Consider the following 20,195-nt stretch of genomic DNA (forward strand, 5'->3'; position numbering starts at 1 on the left):
GAAATAATACATTAAAATGGTTTGGAGCAAAACAATGGTAACTTTCATCTGGTCTGAGAGGTTTCAGCTCCTTCCACCAATGAATTCCATCATTAGAACATTGACTAGTGCGGCCATTTTGTTTGTTCTTAGTTTGCCTTGTCGGACCAAAAAGAATGTCCTATTCCCAGTAGTTATTCCGAGTAAATTTGGATTAATTCATACTTTTGCCTGTTATTTCAGTGCCAATTATGGCTTTTCTTTCCTTAACAAAAGATTTACCCAACATGTGTATGTAGACTAGTAAGGTAGCGTGGACTCACCCCAGGATCTGAAAATATACTCGCAAAGGTGTCGTGGGTAAAAAACCCTCTTTGAAGAAGGAGGCCACCGTGTTCCGAGCTTGGACCACTCAAGATCACAAGCTTGTGGCCCGCTGAGTCTGTGATGAGACACTGGATCTGGGAAACGCAAAGACACACCTCCATTAAGATGCATCAGAAGGGTTGAAAAAGATTGAGAGAGCAATTGACGGAGGAACGCACTATAAATCATTTATGTTATGATGGACACCCTGGTCAGGTGGCGTCTGAGCTTACCTCTGCTACGACAGTTTCTACGGAAGGGTTAACAAGCACCACCGTCTCGAGGACATCACTTCTGTGGTGTAGAGTCCTTTGTCCTGCACACAAACGAAGGTCAACACATAAAGACTGTTGGAGAGATGTGTTTGAAATCCATCCATCTTTTCAAATGGCTAATTAGGGTCACGTGACCAGGAGAATATTCAAGCCGACGCCGGAAAAAAGAATGAGTTTGCGCTCACATTGTGCTGTTTTTGAAATCTTCCTACAAATGCCAATTAGCAACATCTAAACCTGCTAGCTTCATTTTCTGACCATTGGTTGCATCATTTCAGGCCAATCACTAACAAGAGACAAGCAACCCACTTGTGCGTCAACGCTAGAAAAACACAAGTTGGAAATAGGCCACTGGCGTCTGCTGGATATTGAAATCGGAATTTGTCTTTCGCAATCTACTCTACATGCTCAGTAGCGCTCAACGATTTTGTGTATAAACAAACATTCCAAAGCAAGAGGAACATTCAGCACAATTGTGGCGCTTGTTCGGCCCACCGGTGATGCAACATTTCCGAATCCATTTTGTGTCAGCACTGATGGGATGTTATAATTAGCCAAGTCAAAAATTATGACCACAATTATCAGCTCGTGGAGCTAATCATCTTGTATTACCAAGACTTCGCTCAATAGTCTCGACACGGTTTGTATGCATTTATTATTTTGTTTCATTTGATTTTTCAAATGCTTATGTGAGAGTAATTGGTAAGTGTAGCATTATTTTATTTATTTTATTATTTTGTTTTAATTAATGTTTATGATTGTGCTGCTGTTCACATTCGCCTCATTTACTTGTATACCATATCAATGTTTCCTATTGAAATGAATTGAAATACCATTAATCCGCTCCGGCAATAAACACATTTTTGTTGTATTTCATTTTTGTCAAACTGTACATTTGGTTCTGAAGTGTGTGGTCTTATGTGCCCCCCAGTAGCACTGATGAAAGTGTATGCCCCCCTCCATCATTTAAGTTGCTCATTCCTGGTCTGGAAGAAGTGGGTGCTTCTGCTCTTTTTTCCCTCTGCTGACCCGTTTGATATAAATATCCATGTGAACTCCCGAAATGAGCGCGCTCCGTTTATAGGAGCCTGCTCTAGATAATGTTCCACGTGTCTAATACTGTGATGGGGAGAACTTTTGAAGAATCAAACGTACTACTTCTGGCTGTCCGTTTTTGGCTTTCGCGGGTCGTTACATAGATAAGAAGCGATGCGTGAAGTTTAAAACCCAACGCTCACTTCCCCTGCACTGTTAACAAAATGGAGGACGCGGGTGATTTAGCAAGACCGCTTTTGCCATTTGAATTAATATAGCCCGCCCACACGCCGCCCACATGAGCATCCATCCAGTTTACGTGAACTTAATTGAAGTGAGCTAATTACGCTAATAAAGTTCATCAACACGTCAGTTTGACAAATGCTAATCGCCCGTTAACTACAAATGATATTGGCGCTCATTTCATTGACGTGAGCTAATCGGGAGGCAGGATTCCCAGGATTGTCGCGGCGGGGAGATCGAGTCATGGGGAGCCAGATGAAAAATAAAAAGGAAACAGCCAATGTCATGAAAGTCAATATGTCCATTTTGTGCGCCGAATATCGTCATTTGAATTGCGACAATTGCGAGTTTCCAATGTTAGCTAACATTTGCACTGATAAACGGGGGTTCATCGTGCTTCTTATTTTGATACTTTTATGACATGTTGCACTTTGGTGACAATTTTGACTGGCAGAGTGAAGCTACAAGCCAAAAGCAAACACATTTGGGCAAACACGGGGGGCTAGCAAGGGGGGGGGAGGGACCACCCAGAGAGAGAGAGAGAAGGCAGCTATTGTCGCTGCAGCCAGCAGCAGGATGTTGGCCAAGCGACATCGCTGTGCGGCATGCCAATGATGACATCACTCTCAAAGTCCTGAAGGAAGTGTAGATAACGCACACACACACAAAACAGGCAACATATGAGTGTGTATTTGTGTGTCGTTCCGGCCAGCGTAAACACTTCCCCACGCTGCTTGGTAGCAGCACAAATCCCCACAATGCCTCTGTTGTGCATGCCGTGTCTGGAACGGCAGACGACTCTCTGGAGTCTGACATCGCATTGTTTGTTGCATCGTGATTTGCATTTTCATTTCTGACGTCCAGCGTGTTAGGGTTTTCCAGGTTATCTTTATCGTAGGATTATGTTGGAATGTAGACTATAATGATTAACCAATCTTGTCTTGCTCTCACAACGCAGTAAAATGAAGTGGTTGCTTCCTCTGCTTGGTTGACCAGCTGCAGAGGAAGCAATCAAAGTTGTTCTGTTTCCCACAACATCGTAAAACACCCCCTGCTCTGATTTGACCAGAGGCCGGGGATTCACCAAACCTGTCCACTCTCACCCCCACTCTGCTTCTCCTAATAAATATGCCCTTACAGGAGGGAGAGTTTCAGACCTCCATTCGATCATCGCTGCACACACAGCGACGAATGGACTCTCCACCTGCAGGTGCCAAAAAGGACTTGCTTGTCTCCCGTGTGGTTCTTGCAAAATAAGTTGGAGTGAGCAAATCTCTAACACAGCGGAGGGACGGAACAACTACAAATGCAATTTGCTTCTATTTGTAGATAAGTTGAATCGTTTCATTCATGCCAGATGCTGTTTTTTCACATGGCATCCTTCCTGGAGTTAAACAATTTGCTACTCCAAATTTGTTACATCATCCCCATTTGTGTTCAGCAGTTGACATTTCAGCCAGGCGACTCCTGCTCCAGAAACAAGTTTAGGTTTCAAAGCCTATACTGGACTTTGTCATAAACAGACCCCAAAGTATGGGACTGGGAAAGAATACCTCCTCTATGCTCAATCTGAATTTGTGGGATACCTCAGAGCTGCGTCTTCAGTCCCCTCTGCTACTTGCTTTTCACGCGACCGTTCTCCCAATCACCACAGGAACACCATCGTCAATTCTGTCACCAGGGGAGTCGGGCAGAAACATTTTCTTAACATGGACGCTGGTGACCACTCATCCATCACACACTTTTATGTGAAAGACCTTCCTACGTGTCGGGATGGGCCGTTCAATCTGTCGAGGTTGAAAAAACACAGCACAGGAATGTCACGTTCCACTGTGTTGGGGACATTTTAAGGATGGGCTGGAGAAAATTGAAAAAAAAAATCCATTCAGAGGTGACAGGCTGTTAAATTGGCAGCAGAACTATTAGTAGGCCACTCTCTGAGGCAAGAGGCCCCTCGGAGGAATTACTCCCAGCTTATTTTCAAAGCGGCAGGCAGCTTGGGAAAAACTACCAAATAAAAAAAACAAGTAGTCTGCAGGACCATCCATCCGTCCATTTTGGAAAGTCGCAGTCGGGTTCGGGTGTGTCGGGCGCATGGCAGAGTCAGCAGATTGGAGAGGACGGTGGAGACGGAGCGGAGTCTCCTTGGGGGCAGCTTGTCAAGGAGGGATCGATGTTTACTGCCGCCGCTACTCTGCGCCAACAGCCTGCCGGCCGGCATCACAAGACAGGCCCGCAACTGCTCTCCATGTCCGCGTATCGGCCCGGCGCCATTAGCGTTCATTTCATCTCTTGCGTTTTTTTTGCCTCGTTATCGTGATGTTGCCGCTCCGGGGAGATAATCCCGGTTTCCGTGTGTTGCAACCAGCGCAATTTCTGCAGCTCCCAGTAAGAAAATCCTGCAGAAAATGAGGCAGCCTCATCTCGTTTATGAAAAGGAGGACTGCGGAGGGGAGGGGGGGGGGGGGGCATACTGCTGCTTCTGATGTAAAACAAACAGATTATAAACAATCTCCACCATTGTTGTCATACACTCCAGACACTCCTGGCTTGCTATCGCTTCATTTTGGGAGAACCATGAAAGCCCTGAGGCGGAACGGAATCTATTTTGCTTGTCAACCTTCAATTCCTTCAGTTTCAGATTCCCATGAGGCAGTCTCAACTGGTTTGCTCACTTAAGGCTAAAATTGCTTTGCTTGTGCTATCATGAATTGCTATGATATTTTTGACTTTATGATAATAATCATTATTTATATTACCATCATTATTATCTATACTATTATATATTATAAATATTAAATATTATATTATTTTAATTATAATTATTATTATTTCAATTTTTGATTGCTCGTCACATCAGCCATTTGAGCCAAATTTGGCAAGCTATCAGAACTCTCCATACAGACATTTGGCTGCGATAACAGAAGCGCTCAAACACTTTAATAAGACGACTTAATGAAGTATGTTAATGAGTTGGTCCTGGCTGGAAGAGTCTTTGAGGGCCTGAAGGCGTTTCATAACGCTCAGTGCTTAAGCTCCTTATTAGATGGATCGAGTGTGTGCGTGTGTTTCCACGAAGATGATCTCAATCAATGGACCTCATCTAAATTAACCGTCTGCTCTGTCACGTGATCTCGTTTGTACGACGAGCCGGTTGCTAATCTTCAAGACAGCACGCAACACAAACAAACACACAAAATTGAACTGTACATAAAAAAAAGACAAACAAATCCACGCACCCCTATGAAAGTTTTGCTGAGTCACTATCCTTCTTTAGATCCTGCTCAGATTGAATACTAACAAACAAGCATGTTTTCTAGTCCACAAACGTACGTTCGCGCGCGCGCGCGCGCACACACACAGTAGGTGGTTTCACTGCAGTGAGGCGCCATGAATGAATCATCAGAAAGAAGCACTCCAGCCACAACCTGCATAGTCACCAACCTGACGCCATCACATCATAAAACCAGCCTGTCAACTCGAAACCATGACGACAAATTGGCCCCCAATTGCCAGTGCTTTAAGAGTTGCGCCTGCCTGCCAGGGTCATTGGGTTCGTTTTGCAGAACCTGCGCCATCTCTCACTTTTTCTATGTGCGTTGCGGAGGTGTTTCAAAGCAGGGAGGGAGGGGGCGTGGTGGCGGAGGTATTTGTCCATCTAACATTTAGCAAGGTAGCACAAGTTAACCAGTCGGCTGCGGCATTAATCCCGTTACTTTGGATCAAGCCTCGGACTACTTGCCTCTTCTTACGTCAAGCCACATTTAAATGACTTGATCCTGTCCTCCTTCTTTCCCTCCACAGTACATGACGCGCAGCAAAAAAAAAAAAAAAAAAAAAAAAAAAACGTTTGGAAAATAGGAGTGACAGGTCGGACAGGTCGAAAAAGAAAAAGCAGCATCATCACAGCATGCAGCACACGCGCAAATTGTCAGCCGAGAATAACAACAGCACGTACCTTTGCGATGGACGTGACACCTGGCCGTTGAGTTGCGCGACTACAAGAAGAGATGAGCGGCCATCGTGCGTACGTGTGCACCCATGTGTGTATAGACAGAGGAAGGAACTTGGCATATGCAGCGTGGCGGCGGTGCGGTGCGTTCTAATGCGGTGCGCGCCAGGATGCGGCAACGACCGTCTGCAGACAGCCGTGCTGGTGCACAGTGCAGCGCGATGGGAGGGGGGGGGGGGGGGTGTTGCGGGGTGGGCGGGAGGGGACCATGGCTCAGCGTTAACTCATATGGGGTGTTGTGCACGCGCACGTAACGTCGCAACAGCAAGCTGCCCCGTCGTGCGGTCATTTCTGATGACGTCACACGGGGCAGCCGCCGTTTAAAGCTGAGGGCGAAGGAGCAGTAAAATTGGCTTCAAGGTAGAGTAATCTACCTCATTAGATTAAGACGAGTGTGGCATGGGAAATCAATTATATTAATACCGTATTTGCCGGTGTATTGGTCGACCTTTTTCGATCCAAAATCGACCGAAAAAAATCGACCTCGACTTATACACCGAGTCATAAAATTTAACTTCGTATTCATCGCTTCAAATGTGATGGTAACCAAGGCCGTTTCTCATGCATCTCATTGTGCGTTGCACTTAGAAAATTTGAACCGGGCGGCGTGCGCGAGTGCGCGGCCCGCTGGAAGTCGAATGAGGCGCCGCGATCTCCTCCGCGGTGCTTATAAAGTGCCGATCCGCTCGGCTTGGAGCTATTTCCGGCCTCCCGTTGGTGCCGGGCGGCGTGCGCGAGCTCGCCGGCCGCTGGAAGTCGAATGAGGCGCCGCGATCTCCTCCGCGGTGCTTATAAACAGCCGATCCGCTCGGCGGGGGCTATTTTCGGCCACTTGGCGCGTGCGCACGGCCTCCCGGATGTGCCGGGCGGGTGCGCGAGCTCGCCGGCCGCTGGAAGTCGAATGAGGCGCCGCGATCTCCTCCGCGGTGCTTATAAACAGCCGATCCGCTCGGCGGGGGCTATTTTCGGCCACTTGGCGCGTGCGCACGGCCTCCCGGATGTGCCGGGCGGGTGCGCGAGCTCGCCGGCCACTGGAAGTCGAATGAGGCGCCGCGATCTCCTCCGCGGTGCTTATAAACAGCCGATCCGCTCGGCGGGAGCTATTTTCGGCCACTTGGCGCGTGCGCACGGCCTCCCGGATGTGCCGGGCGGGTGCGTGAGCTCACCGGCCGCTGGAAGTCGAATGAGGCGCCGCGATCTCCTCCACGGTGCTTATAAAGTGCCGATCCGCTCGGCTTGGAGCTATTTCCGGCCTCCCATTGGTGCCGGGCGGCGTGCGCGAGCTCGCCGGCCGCGATCTCCTCCGCGGTGCTTATAAACAGCCGCATGCGCACAGCCTCCCGGAATTTGAACACATTTCGTCAATAAATTTCGCATATTGAATTTTGAAGTTTAATATAATGCAACAATTGAGCTCGACTTATACAAAGGATATATCATAAAATCGTAAATTTCCGTCGAATTTTAGGGGGTCGACTTATACACCGAGTCGACCTGTACACCGGCAAATACGGTAATATGAACTTCGATCTATTCAAAACAATTGAATAGTCTTCCACTAGGTGGTGTGTCTACTTAATGTGAATTTTTTTTCGGCTGTGCGCCAGGCTCATAAAGGTTGTCGAAAACATGAATCATTTTGCTAGATAAAGTGAGCCAAAATAATAACGCTCCCTATGATGCTGCCAATTGAAATACTGGGGATCAATATCAGCGCTTTGCATAATTAAAGTGTCATCTCAATAATACATGACGCAATGAAGCACTCTGGAAGGACGCTCCCACCCACCTGAAACTTTACAAAGAACACCGAAGGCAATTAAGAAACAGTCTATTTCCTCCAGACACATATTTTACTAATGAACTTATTCCACCATGAGTGCAGCAAAGCAGCAGCTGAATATAGATGGAGAAAAGCAAATTCATCTGCTGGATGTGTTTGCAGTGTGAATGCAATTTGTCCATTTTAATGAAGCAAGTGTGAAATCTGTTTGTACAGCAGATGTCTTAATACACTACAACACATCTCAAAGCCTCGGGCATGGCTATAAAAGAGAAAATATTGACACAGAGCCTTGTTGTTGCTTCTTCAAACATGCACAAAAGTTTGGCTGACTAACTCCAAGCATCCATCCACACACGGAGCAACCTGCACAAAAATGAGCTAACATCACACGTCATTGATTCTGTGAGTCAACAAATGATACACGAAGGCACCACTAATTCAACGCTTCAGCAAACAAACAATTGTTGCAAACGTAAACTCTGAACTCGACTGTTTGCCTCAGCATAGCCACTTGAGTGTTTTTACTCGAAAGCACAAGATCGAGGTAAAGTGCACCGAGGTGGGACTCAGCAGAAAAGGCACTTCCGCCTCACCGGGAGATCCGTGAAGATGTACCGGCCGGAATGTCGCTATGTGTGTGTGTTGCGTGACAGGGGAGGAAACGCCCGAGCGTGACTGCTGTTTGTTCAGAAGGTCAAAATGATCGTACGGAAAGTGAATCCTCAGCCAGATTGAATGCCTTCGTGGATCCCACGGGAGTGGTGAAAGCTCCCTGAGCTATTTTTTTTTTTTTTTAATCTCAGATGCACTCTCCGATATTTATGCTGCAGTGAGGCGAAGCAAACAGCAAGTGTTACGCAGCAAAATAAAAAAATCAATGCGGACACTTTTACTTTACTGCCCGATCAGCCACATTATAGCAACAATGACAATCACAACGATGTATTTCTACAATAACCCCCGTGTCACGCGAGGTTTAACTTTGATATGTTTTTGTTTTTTTGAGTGGCCATTGCGCAGACTTTCATGGCGGGAAATTTTGAGGAATATAGGAAAAGTCTCATTTGTCGAGCCGAGAAACACAATCCCGACTACATCATCTTGTACTTAAAAATGTACTACAGTGTGTTAAAAAACAACAACAAAGTTGACACCATTGCAACACTATGCTGTAAACAGTTTAAACATTTACGTTCATCTTTGCTTACCACTAGAGAGAGCCCATGTACCCCAAAATGTCTGCCTCGGACCAAAATGACTGACTTTCTTATTTATGCAGGCAATAAAGGCTTTTTTGTAGGTCTATTGTGAGGGAAGCCTCCTTTCTGCCCCTCTAAAACTCATCTTAAAACATATCTTTATTTTTTGGCTTTTGACTTATCATGAGACTTGGGATTGTTTTGTGATGTTTTACTCTTATTATGACCTTCATCTTCTTTTGTTTTTGTTGTATGACTCATTTTTGCTGCATGGACAGCACTTTGTATGCAGTGGTGGTTGTTTTAAAGTGCTCTATAAATAAAGTTGAGTTGAGTTGAGTCCAACCTTACAAAAACGATTAAATCTCAGAGGCAAAATCCCGAAGGCTGAGAACAGAACAGTACTAAACCGGCATTAGCAAAAGCAAAGATATGCGACGTGAGGTAAGAGGCTAAAACGGCCGATTGTTCGGATTTCTGCGGTAAAAATACTTCTTTAAGCTCACGGTGAGAACATCTGAATTGCATAAGATTGTAATTCCGCTGGATCGATAATGGCTGACACTCTTGGTGACTGAAGGTGATCCCGGTCAACTTGAAAGTGTTTTCTGGAGTGAACGCGGGAGGAACTTGAATGCGAGAAGCCTTTGAACAAGTTGAAAGAAAAACTAATGAAGCCGCTCGCAGGCCTCCGCCTCCTAATCCGTCTTGTCGGCACCACGTAGGCCTGAACGCAGCTCACGACTTTCCCACTGTGAAGATGTTTGTAATGTTCCGCTCATCTATTTGTGACCACGCACCCCGCCTCCCCTTCCATCAATTGATGTTGGACATCAACAGTGGTGGCTTCCACCATCTTTGTTCCCTCAGCATTGTTTGTTTACGTTTTGTTGAATTCCATCTTAAACAAGACTACAAAGTTCTCGTCAGGCCTTTTATCGGTCAAAGACGGTCAAACCAAAAGGAGCTGCCGCTCCGCACTGACCTCTGACATCGGAGGAAAAATGTGCGGAGTGGCGCGTGATGAACAGCTGCAGTTGATGTTCAAGGTCGCATCGGTTGAGGTCCACGTCCCAAGATCGGATTCCTGTGATGGGAAGAGGAAAGAAGAAGCTTTCAGTCCCTGCGGCATTGGTTATATAACAAACTTTATGTCAAAGTCTTTTCACAGTTTCATCTTAGACACTTTTTGGATTCAGGAAGTGAGAGCAGGAAGTAGGATTATGTTTCAAGCCGGCAAGATAAAACGCACTGGAACTTTTTTTTGTGTTATATGTTCCCTCGCAGTCTGTTCCTACAAATGCTGACTCACTCTTGGCTCGAGTTCTCCGAGAGTCGATCACATGACCAGGAGGAAAATAAAATACTTCATTTATTACAAAGAGATTCACATATAGCAAGGGGACAACAACAAAGACAAAAAAAAAAAAAAACACGTTAAATTGATACTATTGACATATACTACTTTATGTGGTAATTGAGGCACATACAATATGCGACATTATTGTGTGAAGGCCATGTTATTCTACACCATTCTCTATTATTGTGTGAAGGCGATGGCCTTCACGCCTATGTTATTCTACACCATTCTCTATTATTATTGTGTGAAGGCGATGGCCTTCACACATGTTATTCTACACCATTCTCTATTATTGTGTGAAGGCGATGGCCTTCACACATGTTATTCTACACCATTCTCTATTATTATTATTGTGTGAAGGCGATGGCCTTCACACATATGTTATTCTACACCATTCTCTATTATTGTGTGAAGGCGATGGCCTTCACACATGTTATTCTACACCATTCTCTATTTTTGTGTGAAGGCGATGGCCTTCAAACATATGTTATTCTACACCATTCTCTATTATTGTGTGAAGGCGATGGCCTTCACACATATGTTATTCTACACCATTCTCTATTATTATTAGTGTGAAGGTGAAGACCTTCACACTATTGTTATTGCTGTCCTTTACTATTATTAGTGTGAAGGTGAAGACCTTCACACTATTGTTATTGCTGTCCTTTATTATTATTATTATTAGTGTGAAGGTGAAGACCTTCACACTATTGTTATTGCTGTCCTTTATTATTATTAGTGTGAAGGTGAAGACCTTCACACTATTGTTATTGCTGTCCTTTATTAGTGTGAAGGTGAAGACCTTCACACTATTGTTATTGCTGTCCTTTATTATTAGTGTGAAGGTGAAGACCTTCACACTATTGTTATTGCTGTCCTTTATTATTATTGTGTGAAGGCGATGGCCTTCACACATATGTTATTCTACACCATTCTCTATTATTATTATTATTATTATTGTGTGAAGGCGATGGCCTTCACACATATGTTATTCTACACCATTCTCTATTATTGTGTGAAGGCGATGGCCTTCACACATATGTTATTCTACACCATTCTCTATTATTGTGTGAAGGCGATGGCCTTCACACATATGTTATTCTACACCATTCTCTATTATTATTATTGTGTGAAGGCGATGGCCTTCACACATATGTTATTCTACACCATTCTCTATTATTATTATTATTATTGTGTGAAGGCGATGGCCTTCACACATATGTTATTCTACACCATTCTCTATTATTATTATTGTGTGAAGGCGATGGCCTTCACACATATGTTATTCTACACCATTCTCTATTATTATTATTATTAGTGTGAAGGTGAAGACCTTCACACTATTGTTATTGCTGTCCTTTATTATTAGTGTGAAGGTGAAGACCTTCACACTATTGTTATTGCTGTCCTTTATTATTATTATTAGTGTGAAGGTGAAGACCTTCACACTATTGTTATTGCTGTCCTTTATTATTAGTGTGAAGGTGAAGACCTTCACACTATTGTTATTGCTGTCCTTTATTATTATTATTATTATTCTACTTATTCCGCTCACTTTTTTGTCCGTTAACTACTTTCACATACTTCAACCGATTGACTCCGTTCCACTTTTCACTTATTCCAAATATTCATGACATAGGTGCTTACATTTTTTTCGTTCAAAAAATTTTCCGTTTTCACAAAATTCACGATTTTATGGCAATTTTTTCCCCATTCATTCTTAATGGCAGATTCAACATTTCACATTTTTGTTGTTCCAGTTTGAAATTCACTTATTTCAACACATTCAAATCACATTGGGGACATTCCCAAACTTGCCAAATTCAAAAATTTCACGTTTTCACTTTTAAAATTTGCACAAAATTTTGCAAAATTTCGCTAAATTCAGTTTTTCACTTCTAATTTCTACATTTTTCCGCCGATTCAACTCGTTCCAACTTTCAACTGTTCATCTTTTGCCTACCTATTCCACACCTTCCCACTTAGCAAAATTTCCAAATTTTCAATTTTGAAATTGACACCAAATTTTCCAAAAATTTAGTTTTTCCCTTCTAATTTCTACATTTTTCAACCGATTCAACCAATTCCAACTTTATTCACTTTGTTCACCTTATGCTTACCATATTCACCCCCTTCACCCCCACTTCCACAATTCAACCCTTGACCCCCACTTCCAGAGTGGCGGCCATCTTGGATTGACACTGAAGTGCCCCAATGAACTCGGAATGAACCGGAAGTGCCCCAAATCAAACCGGAATTGACCCCGAATGAACCGGAAGTGACCTCAGGTAAACCGGAAGTGACCCAAAATCAAACCGGAAGTGACCCCAAATCAAACCGGAAGTGACCTTTTAAAACCGAAAGTGACCCCAAATAAACCGGAAGTGACCTCAGCTAGACCGGAAGTGCCTCTAATCAAACCGGAAGTGACCCAAATAGACCGGAAGTGACCCAAATCAAACCGGAAGTGACCATATTTCAACATTAAGTGCCCTAAATACCTACATTTGCGCTAACTTTTGCAAATTTTGCCCGATTAAACCCATTTCAACATTTTAACCCCAAAAGTGAACCTCCTAAAGCTGTTTTTTTTTCCTTTTGTTCCAAATTTCAAAAAATTTTGGTGCAATTTTTTTTCTTTTAATTCCCATTCATTCTCTATTAGGATTCAAGATTTGCTCTAACTTCTACATTTTTTTAACCGATTCAACTTGTTCCAACTTTGAACTGTTCTTCTTTTGCCTTCCTATTCCACAACTACCCACTTACCAAAAATTCTCAACAATTTTGTTTTTCTAATCTAATTTCTACATTTTTCAACTTATTCAACCCATTCGACCTTTCAACTGTTCATCATTTTCCTACCTATTCCACAACTTCCCACTTACCCAAAATTCCAAATTTTCAATTTTGTAACTCACACCCAATTTTCCCAAATTTCCTTTTTCCCTTGTAATTTCTACATTTTTCAACCGATTCAACTCTTTTCAACATCATTCTGCAGCATTCCCCAAGTATTTATTCAACCTCTTCATATTATTCTACTTATTCCGCTCACTTTTTTGTCCGTTAACTACTTTCACATACTTCAACCGATTCACTCCATTCCACTTTTCACTGATTCCAAATATTCATGACACGGGTGCTTACATTTTTTTCGTTCAAAAAATTTTCCGTTTTCGCAAAATTCACAAAATTCCGGCAAATTCTTCCCCATTCATTCTTAATGGCAGATTCAACATTTCACATTTACATTGCTCCAGTTTGAAATTCACTTAATTCGACACATTCAAATCACATTGGGGACATTCCCAAACTTGCCAAATTAAAAAATGTCACGTTTTCACTTTTAAAATTTGCACAAAAATTTTGCAAAATTTCACAAAATTTAGTTTTTCACTTCCAATTTCTACATTTTTCCACCGATTCAACTCGTTCCAACTTTCAACTGTTCATCTTTTGCCTACCTATTCCACACCTTCCCACTTACCAAAATTTCCAAATTTTCAATTTTGAAATTCACACCAAATTTTCCAAAAATTTAGTTTTTCCCTTCTAATTTCTACATTTTTCACCCGATTCAACCCATTCCAACTTTATTCACTTTGTTCACCTTATGCTTACCATATTCACCCCCTTCACCCCCACTTCCACAATTCAACCCTTGACCCCCACTTCCAGAGTGGCGGCCATCTTGGATTGACCCTGAAGTGCCCCAATGAACTCGGAATGAACCGGAAGTGCCCCAAATCAAACCGGAATTGACCCAAAATGAACCGGAAGTGACCTCAGGTAAACCGGAAGTGACCCCAAATCAAACCGGAAGTGACCCCAAATCAAACCGGAAGTGACCTTTTTAAACCGGAAGTGACCTTTTTTCAACCGGAAGTGACCTAAATAAACCGGAAGTGACCTCAGCTGGACCGGAAGTGCCTCTAATCAAACCGGAAGTGACCCAAATCAAACCGGAAATGACCATATTTCAACATTAAGTGCCCTAAATACCTACATTTGCGCTAACTTTTGCAAATTTTGCCCGATTAAACCCATTTCAACATTTTAACCCCAAAAGTGAACCTCCTGAAGCCGTTTCTTTCCTTTTGTTCCAAATTTCAGAAACTTTTGGTGCAATTTTTTTTTCTTTTAATTCCCATTCATTCTCTATTAGGATTCAAGATTTGCTCTAACTTCTACATTTTTTAACCGATTCAACTCGTTCCAACTTTCAACTGTTCCTCTTTTGCCTTCCTATTCCACAACTTCCCACTTACCAAAAATTCTCTACAATTTTGTTTTTCTACTCTAATTTCTACATTTTCAACTTATTCAACCCATTCCACCTTTCAACTGTTCATCATTTTCCTACCTATTCCACAACTTCCCACTTACCCAAAATTCCAAATTTTCAATTTTGAAATTCACACCCAATTTTCCCAAATTTCCTTTTTCCCTTGTAATTTCTACATTTTTCAACCGATTCAACTCTTTTCAACATCATTCTGCAACATTCCCCAAGTATTTATTCAACCTCTTCACCTTCACACGCAATTTCTTCAGGAATTGCAAATTCTAGTTATTATTATTCTACTTATTCCGCTCACTTTTTTGTCCGTTAACTACTTCCACATACTTCAACCGATTCACTCCATTCCACTTTTCACTGATTCCAAATATTCATGACACGGGTGCTTACATTTTTTTCGTTCAAAAAATTTTCCGTTTTCGCAAAATTCACAAAATTCCGGCAAATTCTTCCCCATTCATTCTTAATGGCAGATTCAACATTTCACATTTTTGTTGTTCCAGTTTGAAATTCACTTATTTCAACACATTCAAATCACATTGGGGACATTCCCAAACTTGCCAAATTAAAAAATTTCACGTTTTCACTTTTAAAATTTGCACAAAATTTTGCAAAATTTCACAAAATTTAGTTTTTCACTTCTAGTTTCTACATTTTTCCACCGATTCAACTCGTTCCAACTTTCAACTGTTCATCTTTTGCCTACCTATTCCACACCTTCCCACTTAGCAAAATTTGCAAATTTTCAATTTTGAAATTCACACCAAATTTTCCCAAAATTTAGTTTTTCCCTTCTAATTTCTACATTTTTCAACCGATTCAACCCATTCCAACTTTATTCACTTTGTTCACCTTATGCTTACCATATTCACCCCCTTCACCCCCACTTCCACAATTCAACCCTTGACCCCCACTTCCAGAGTGGCGGCCATCTTGGATTGACCCTGAAGTGCCCCAATGAACTCGGAATGAACCGGAAGTGCCCCAAATCAAACCGGAATTGACCCCAAATGAACCGGAAATGACCTCAGGTAAACCGGAAGTGACCCCAAATCAAACCGGAAGTGACCCCAAATCAAACCGGAAGTGACCTTTTTCAACCGGATGTGACCTAAATAAACCGGAAGTGACCCCAAATAAACCGGAAGTGACCTCAGCTAGACCGGAAGTGCCTCTAATCAAACCGGAAGTGACCCAAATCAAACCGGAAATGACCATATTTCAACATTAAGTGCCCTAAATACCTGCATTTGCGCTAACTTTTGCAAATTTTGCCCGATTAAACCCATTTCAACATTTTAACCCCAAAAGTGAACCTCCTGAAGCCGTTTTTTCCTTTTGTTCCAAATTTCAGAAACTTTTGGTGCAATTTTTTTTTCTTTTAATTCCGATTCATTCTTTATTAGGATTCAAGATTTGCTCTAACTTCTACATTTTTTAACCGATTCAACTCGTTCCAACTTTCAACTGTTCCTCTTTTGCCTTCCTATTCCACAACTTCCCACTTACCAAAAATTCTCTACAATTTTTTTTTCTACTCTAATTTCTACATTTTCAACTTATTCAACCCATTCCACCTTTCAACTGTTCATCATTTTCCTACCTATTCCACAACTTCCCACTTACCCAAAATTCCAAATTTTCAATTTTGAAATTCACACCCAATTTTCCCAAATTTCCTTTTTCCCTTGTAATTTCTACATTTTTCAACCGATTCAACTCTTTTCAACATCATTCTGCAACATTCCCCAAGTATTTATTCAACCTCTTCACCTTCACACGCAATTTCTTCAGGAATTGCAAATTCTAGTTATTATTATTATTATTATTCTACTTATTCCGCTCACTTTTTTGACGCTTAACTCCTTCCACATACTTCAACCGATTCACTCCGTTCCACTTTTCACTTATTCCAAATATTCATGACACGGCTGCTTACATTTTTTTTGTTCGAAAAATTTTCCGTTTTCACAAAATTCACGATTTTGTGGCATTTTTTTCCCCATTCATTCTTAATGGCAGATTCAACATTTCACATTTTTGTTGTTCCAGTTTGAAATTCACTTATTTCAACACATTCAAATCACATTGGGGACATTCCCAAACTTGCCAAATTCAAAAATTTCACGTTTTCACTTTTAAAATTTGCACAAAATTTTGCAAAATTTCACAAAATTTAGTTTTTCACTTCTAGTTTCTACATTTTTCCACCGATTCAACTCGTTCCAACTTTCAACTGTTCATCTTTTGCCTACCTATTCCACACCTTCCCACTTAGCAAAATTTCCAAATTTTCAATTTTGAAATTCACACCAAATTTTCCCAAAATTTAGTTTTTCCCTTCTAATTTCTACATTTTTCAACCGATTCAACCCATTCCAACTTTATTCACTTTGTTCACCTTATGCTTACCATATTCACCCCCTTCACCCCCACTTCCACAATTCAACCCTTGACCCCCACTTCCAGAGTGGCGGCCATCTTGGATTGACCCTGAAGTGCCCCAATGTACGCGGAATGAACTGGAAGTGCCCCAAATCAAACCGGGATTGACCCCAAATGAACCGGAAGTGACCTCAGGTAAACCGGAAGTGACCCCAAATCAAACCGGAAGTGACCCCAAATCAAACCGGAAGTTACCTTTTTCAACCGGAAGTGACCTTTTTCAACCGGAAGTGACCACAAATAAACCGGAAGTGACCTCAGCTAGACAGGAAGTGCCTCTAATCAAACCGGAAGTGACCCTAATCAAACCGGAAATGACCATATTTCAACATTAAGTGCCCTAAATACCTGCATTTGCGCTAACTTTTGCAAATTTTGCCCGATTAAACCCATTTCAACATTTTAACCCCAAAAGTGAACCTCCTGAAGCCGTTTCTTTCCTTTTGTTCCAAATTTCAGAAACTTTTGGTGCAATTTTTTTTCTTTTATTTCCCATTCATTCTCTATTAGGATTCAAGATTTGCTCTAACTTCTACATTTTTTAACCGATTCAACTCGTTCCAACTTTCAACTGTTCCTCTTTTGCCTTCCTATTCCACAACTTCCCACTTACCAAAAATTCTCTACAATTTTGTTTTTCTACTCTAATTTCTACATTTTCAACTTATTCAACCCATTCCACCTTTCAACTGTTCATCATTTTCCTACCTATTCCACAACTTCCCACTTACCCAAAATTCCAAATTTTCAATTTTGAAATTCACACCCAATTTTCCCAAATTTCCTTTTTCCCTTGTAATTTCTACATTTTTCAACCGATTCAACTCTTTTCAACATCATTCTGCAACATTCCCCAAGTATTTATTCAACCTCTTCACCTTCACACGCAATTTCTTCAGGAATTGCAAATTCTAGTTATTATTATTATTCTACTTATTCCGCTCACTTTTTTGTCCGTTAACTACTTCCACATACTTCAACCGATTCACTCCATTCCACTTTTCCCTGATTCCAAATATTCATGACACGGGTGCTTACATTTTTTTCGTTCAAAAAATTTTCCGTTTTCGCAAAATTCACAAAATTCCGGCAAATTCTTCCCCATTCATTCTTAATGGCAGATTCAACATTTCACATTTTTGTTGTTCCAGTTTGAAATTCACTTATTTCAACACATTCAAATCACATTGGGGACATTCCCAAACTTGCCAAATTCAAAAAATTCACGTTTTCACTTTTAAAATTTGCACAAAATTTTGCAAAATTTCACTAAATTTAGTTTTTCACTTCTAATTTCTACATTTTTCCACCGATTCAACTCGTTCCAACTTTCAACTGTTCATCTTTTGCCTACCTATTCCACACCTTCCCACTTAGCAAAATTTCCAAATTTTCAATTTTGAAATTCACACCAAATTTTCCAAAAATTTAGTTTTTCCCTTCTAATTTCTATATTTTTCGACCGATTCAACCCATTCCAACTTTATTCACTTTGTTCACCTTATGCTTACCATATTCACCCCCTTCACCCCCACTTCCACAATTCAACCCTTGACCCCCACTTCCAGAGTGGCGGCCATCTTGGATTGACCCTGAAGTGCCCCAATGTACGCGGAATGAACTGGAAGTGCCCCAAATCAAACCGGGATTGACCCCAAATGAACCGGAAGTGACCTCAGGTAAACCGGAAGTGACCCCAAATCAAACCGGAAGTGACCCCAAATCAAACCGGAAGTGACCTTTTTCAACCGGAAGTGACCTTTTTAAACCGGAAGTGACCCCAAATAAACCGGAAGTGACCTCAGCTAGACCGGAAGTGCCTCTAATCAAACCGGAAGTGACCCAAATCAAACCGGAAATGACCATATTTCAACATTAAGTGCCCTAAATACCTACATTTGCGCTAACTTTTGCAAATTTTGCCCGATTAAACCCATTTCAACATTTTAACCCCAAAAGTGAACCTCCTGAAGCCGTTTTTTTCCTTTTGTTCCAAATTTCAGAAACTTTTGATGCATTTTTTTTTCTTTTAATTCCCATTCATTCTCTATTAGGATTCAAGATTTGACCTAACTTCTACATTTTTTAACCGATTCAACTCGTTCCAACTTTCAACTGTTCCTCTTTTGCCTTCCTATTCCACAACTTCCCACTTACCAAAAATTCTCTACAATTTTGTTTTTCTACTCTAATTTCTACATTTTCAACTTATTCAACCCATTCCACCTTTCAACTGTTCATCATTTTCCTACCCATTCCACAACTTCCCACTTACCCAAAATTCCAAATTTTCAATTTTGAAATTCACACCCAAATTTCCCAAATTTCCTTTTTCCCTTGTAATTTCTAGATTTTTTAACCGATTCAACTCTCATCATTCTGCAACATTCCCCAAGTATTTATTCAACCTCTTCACCTTCACACGCAATTTCTTCAGGAATTGCAAATTCTAGTTATTATTATTATTCTTCTATTTTATTCCCGCCACTTTTTTGTCCCGCTTCTTCTTCCACATAATTCATCCGATTCACTCCGTTCCACTTTTGACGTGTTCCAAATATTCACGAGATGAGCGCTTCCATTTTTCTCGTTCCGAAAATTTTCAGATTTCGCAAAATTCGCGAACTTACGACAAATTTTTTCCCATTCATTCTTAATGGCAGATTCGACATTTCACATTTACATCATTCCACTTTTTTCTACATTGTTCAACCGATTCAACTCATTCCAACTTTCAACTGTTCATCTTTTGCCTACCTATTCCACAACTTCCCACTTACCAAAAATTCCAAATTTGAAATTCAACCAAATTCTCCAAAATTTCGTTTTTCCACTCTAACTTTTACGTTTTTCAACCGATTCAACCCATTCCAACTTTCAACTGTTCATCTTTTTCTAACTATTCCACAACTTCCAACTTATAAAAAATTCCAAATTTTCAAATTTGGAATTCAACCAAATTCTCAAAAATGTTGTTTTTCTACTCTAATTTCTACATTTTTCAACCGATTCAACTCATTCCAACTTTCAACTGTTCATGTTTTGCCTACCTATTCCACAACTTCCCGTTTACCAAAAATTCCAAATTTGAAATTCAACCAAATCTTTCTAAATTTCGTTTTTCTACTCTAATTTCTACATTGTTCAACCGATTCAACTCATTCCAACTTTCAACTGTTCATCTTTTGCTTA

The 20,195-nt window shown here is 41.3% G+C and overlaps 1 protein-coding gene across 1 annotated transcript in view; it reads right to left on the reverse strand.

Annotated features, from left to right (window-relative positions):
- map1ab (microtubule-associated protein 1Ab) overlaps positions 1–20,195 on the reverse strand; it is a 91,789-nt gene that overhangs the window by 12,232 nt on the left and 59,362 nt on the right. The window contains exons 2-4 of the mRNA XM_049723212.2: positions 9,881–9,982; positions 579–661; positions 303–440 (exon numbers count right to left, since the gene is read on the reverse strand). Coding sequence (XP_049579169.2) covers positions 303–440; positions 579–661; positions 9,881–9,982 — 323 coding nt within the window. The remainder of the gene's footprint in view (positions 1–302; positions 441–578; positions 662–9,880; positions 9,983–20,195) is intronic.

Source organism: Syngnathus scovelli, chromosome 6 (assembly GCF_024217435.2).
Source record: "Syngnathus scovelli strain Florida chromosome 6, RoL_Ssco_1.2, whole genome shotgun sequence".
Taxonomy (NCBI): Eukaryota; Metazoa; Chordata; class Actinopteri; order Syngnathiformes; family Syngnathidae; genus Syngnathus; species Syngnathus scovelli.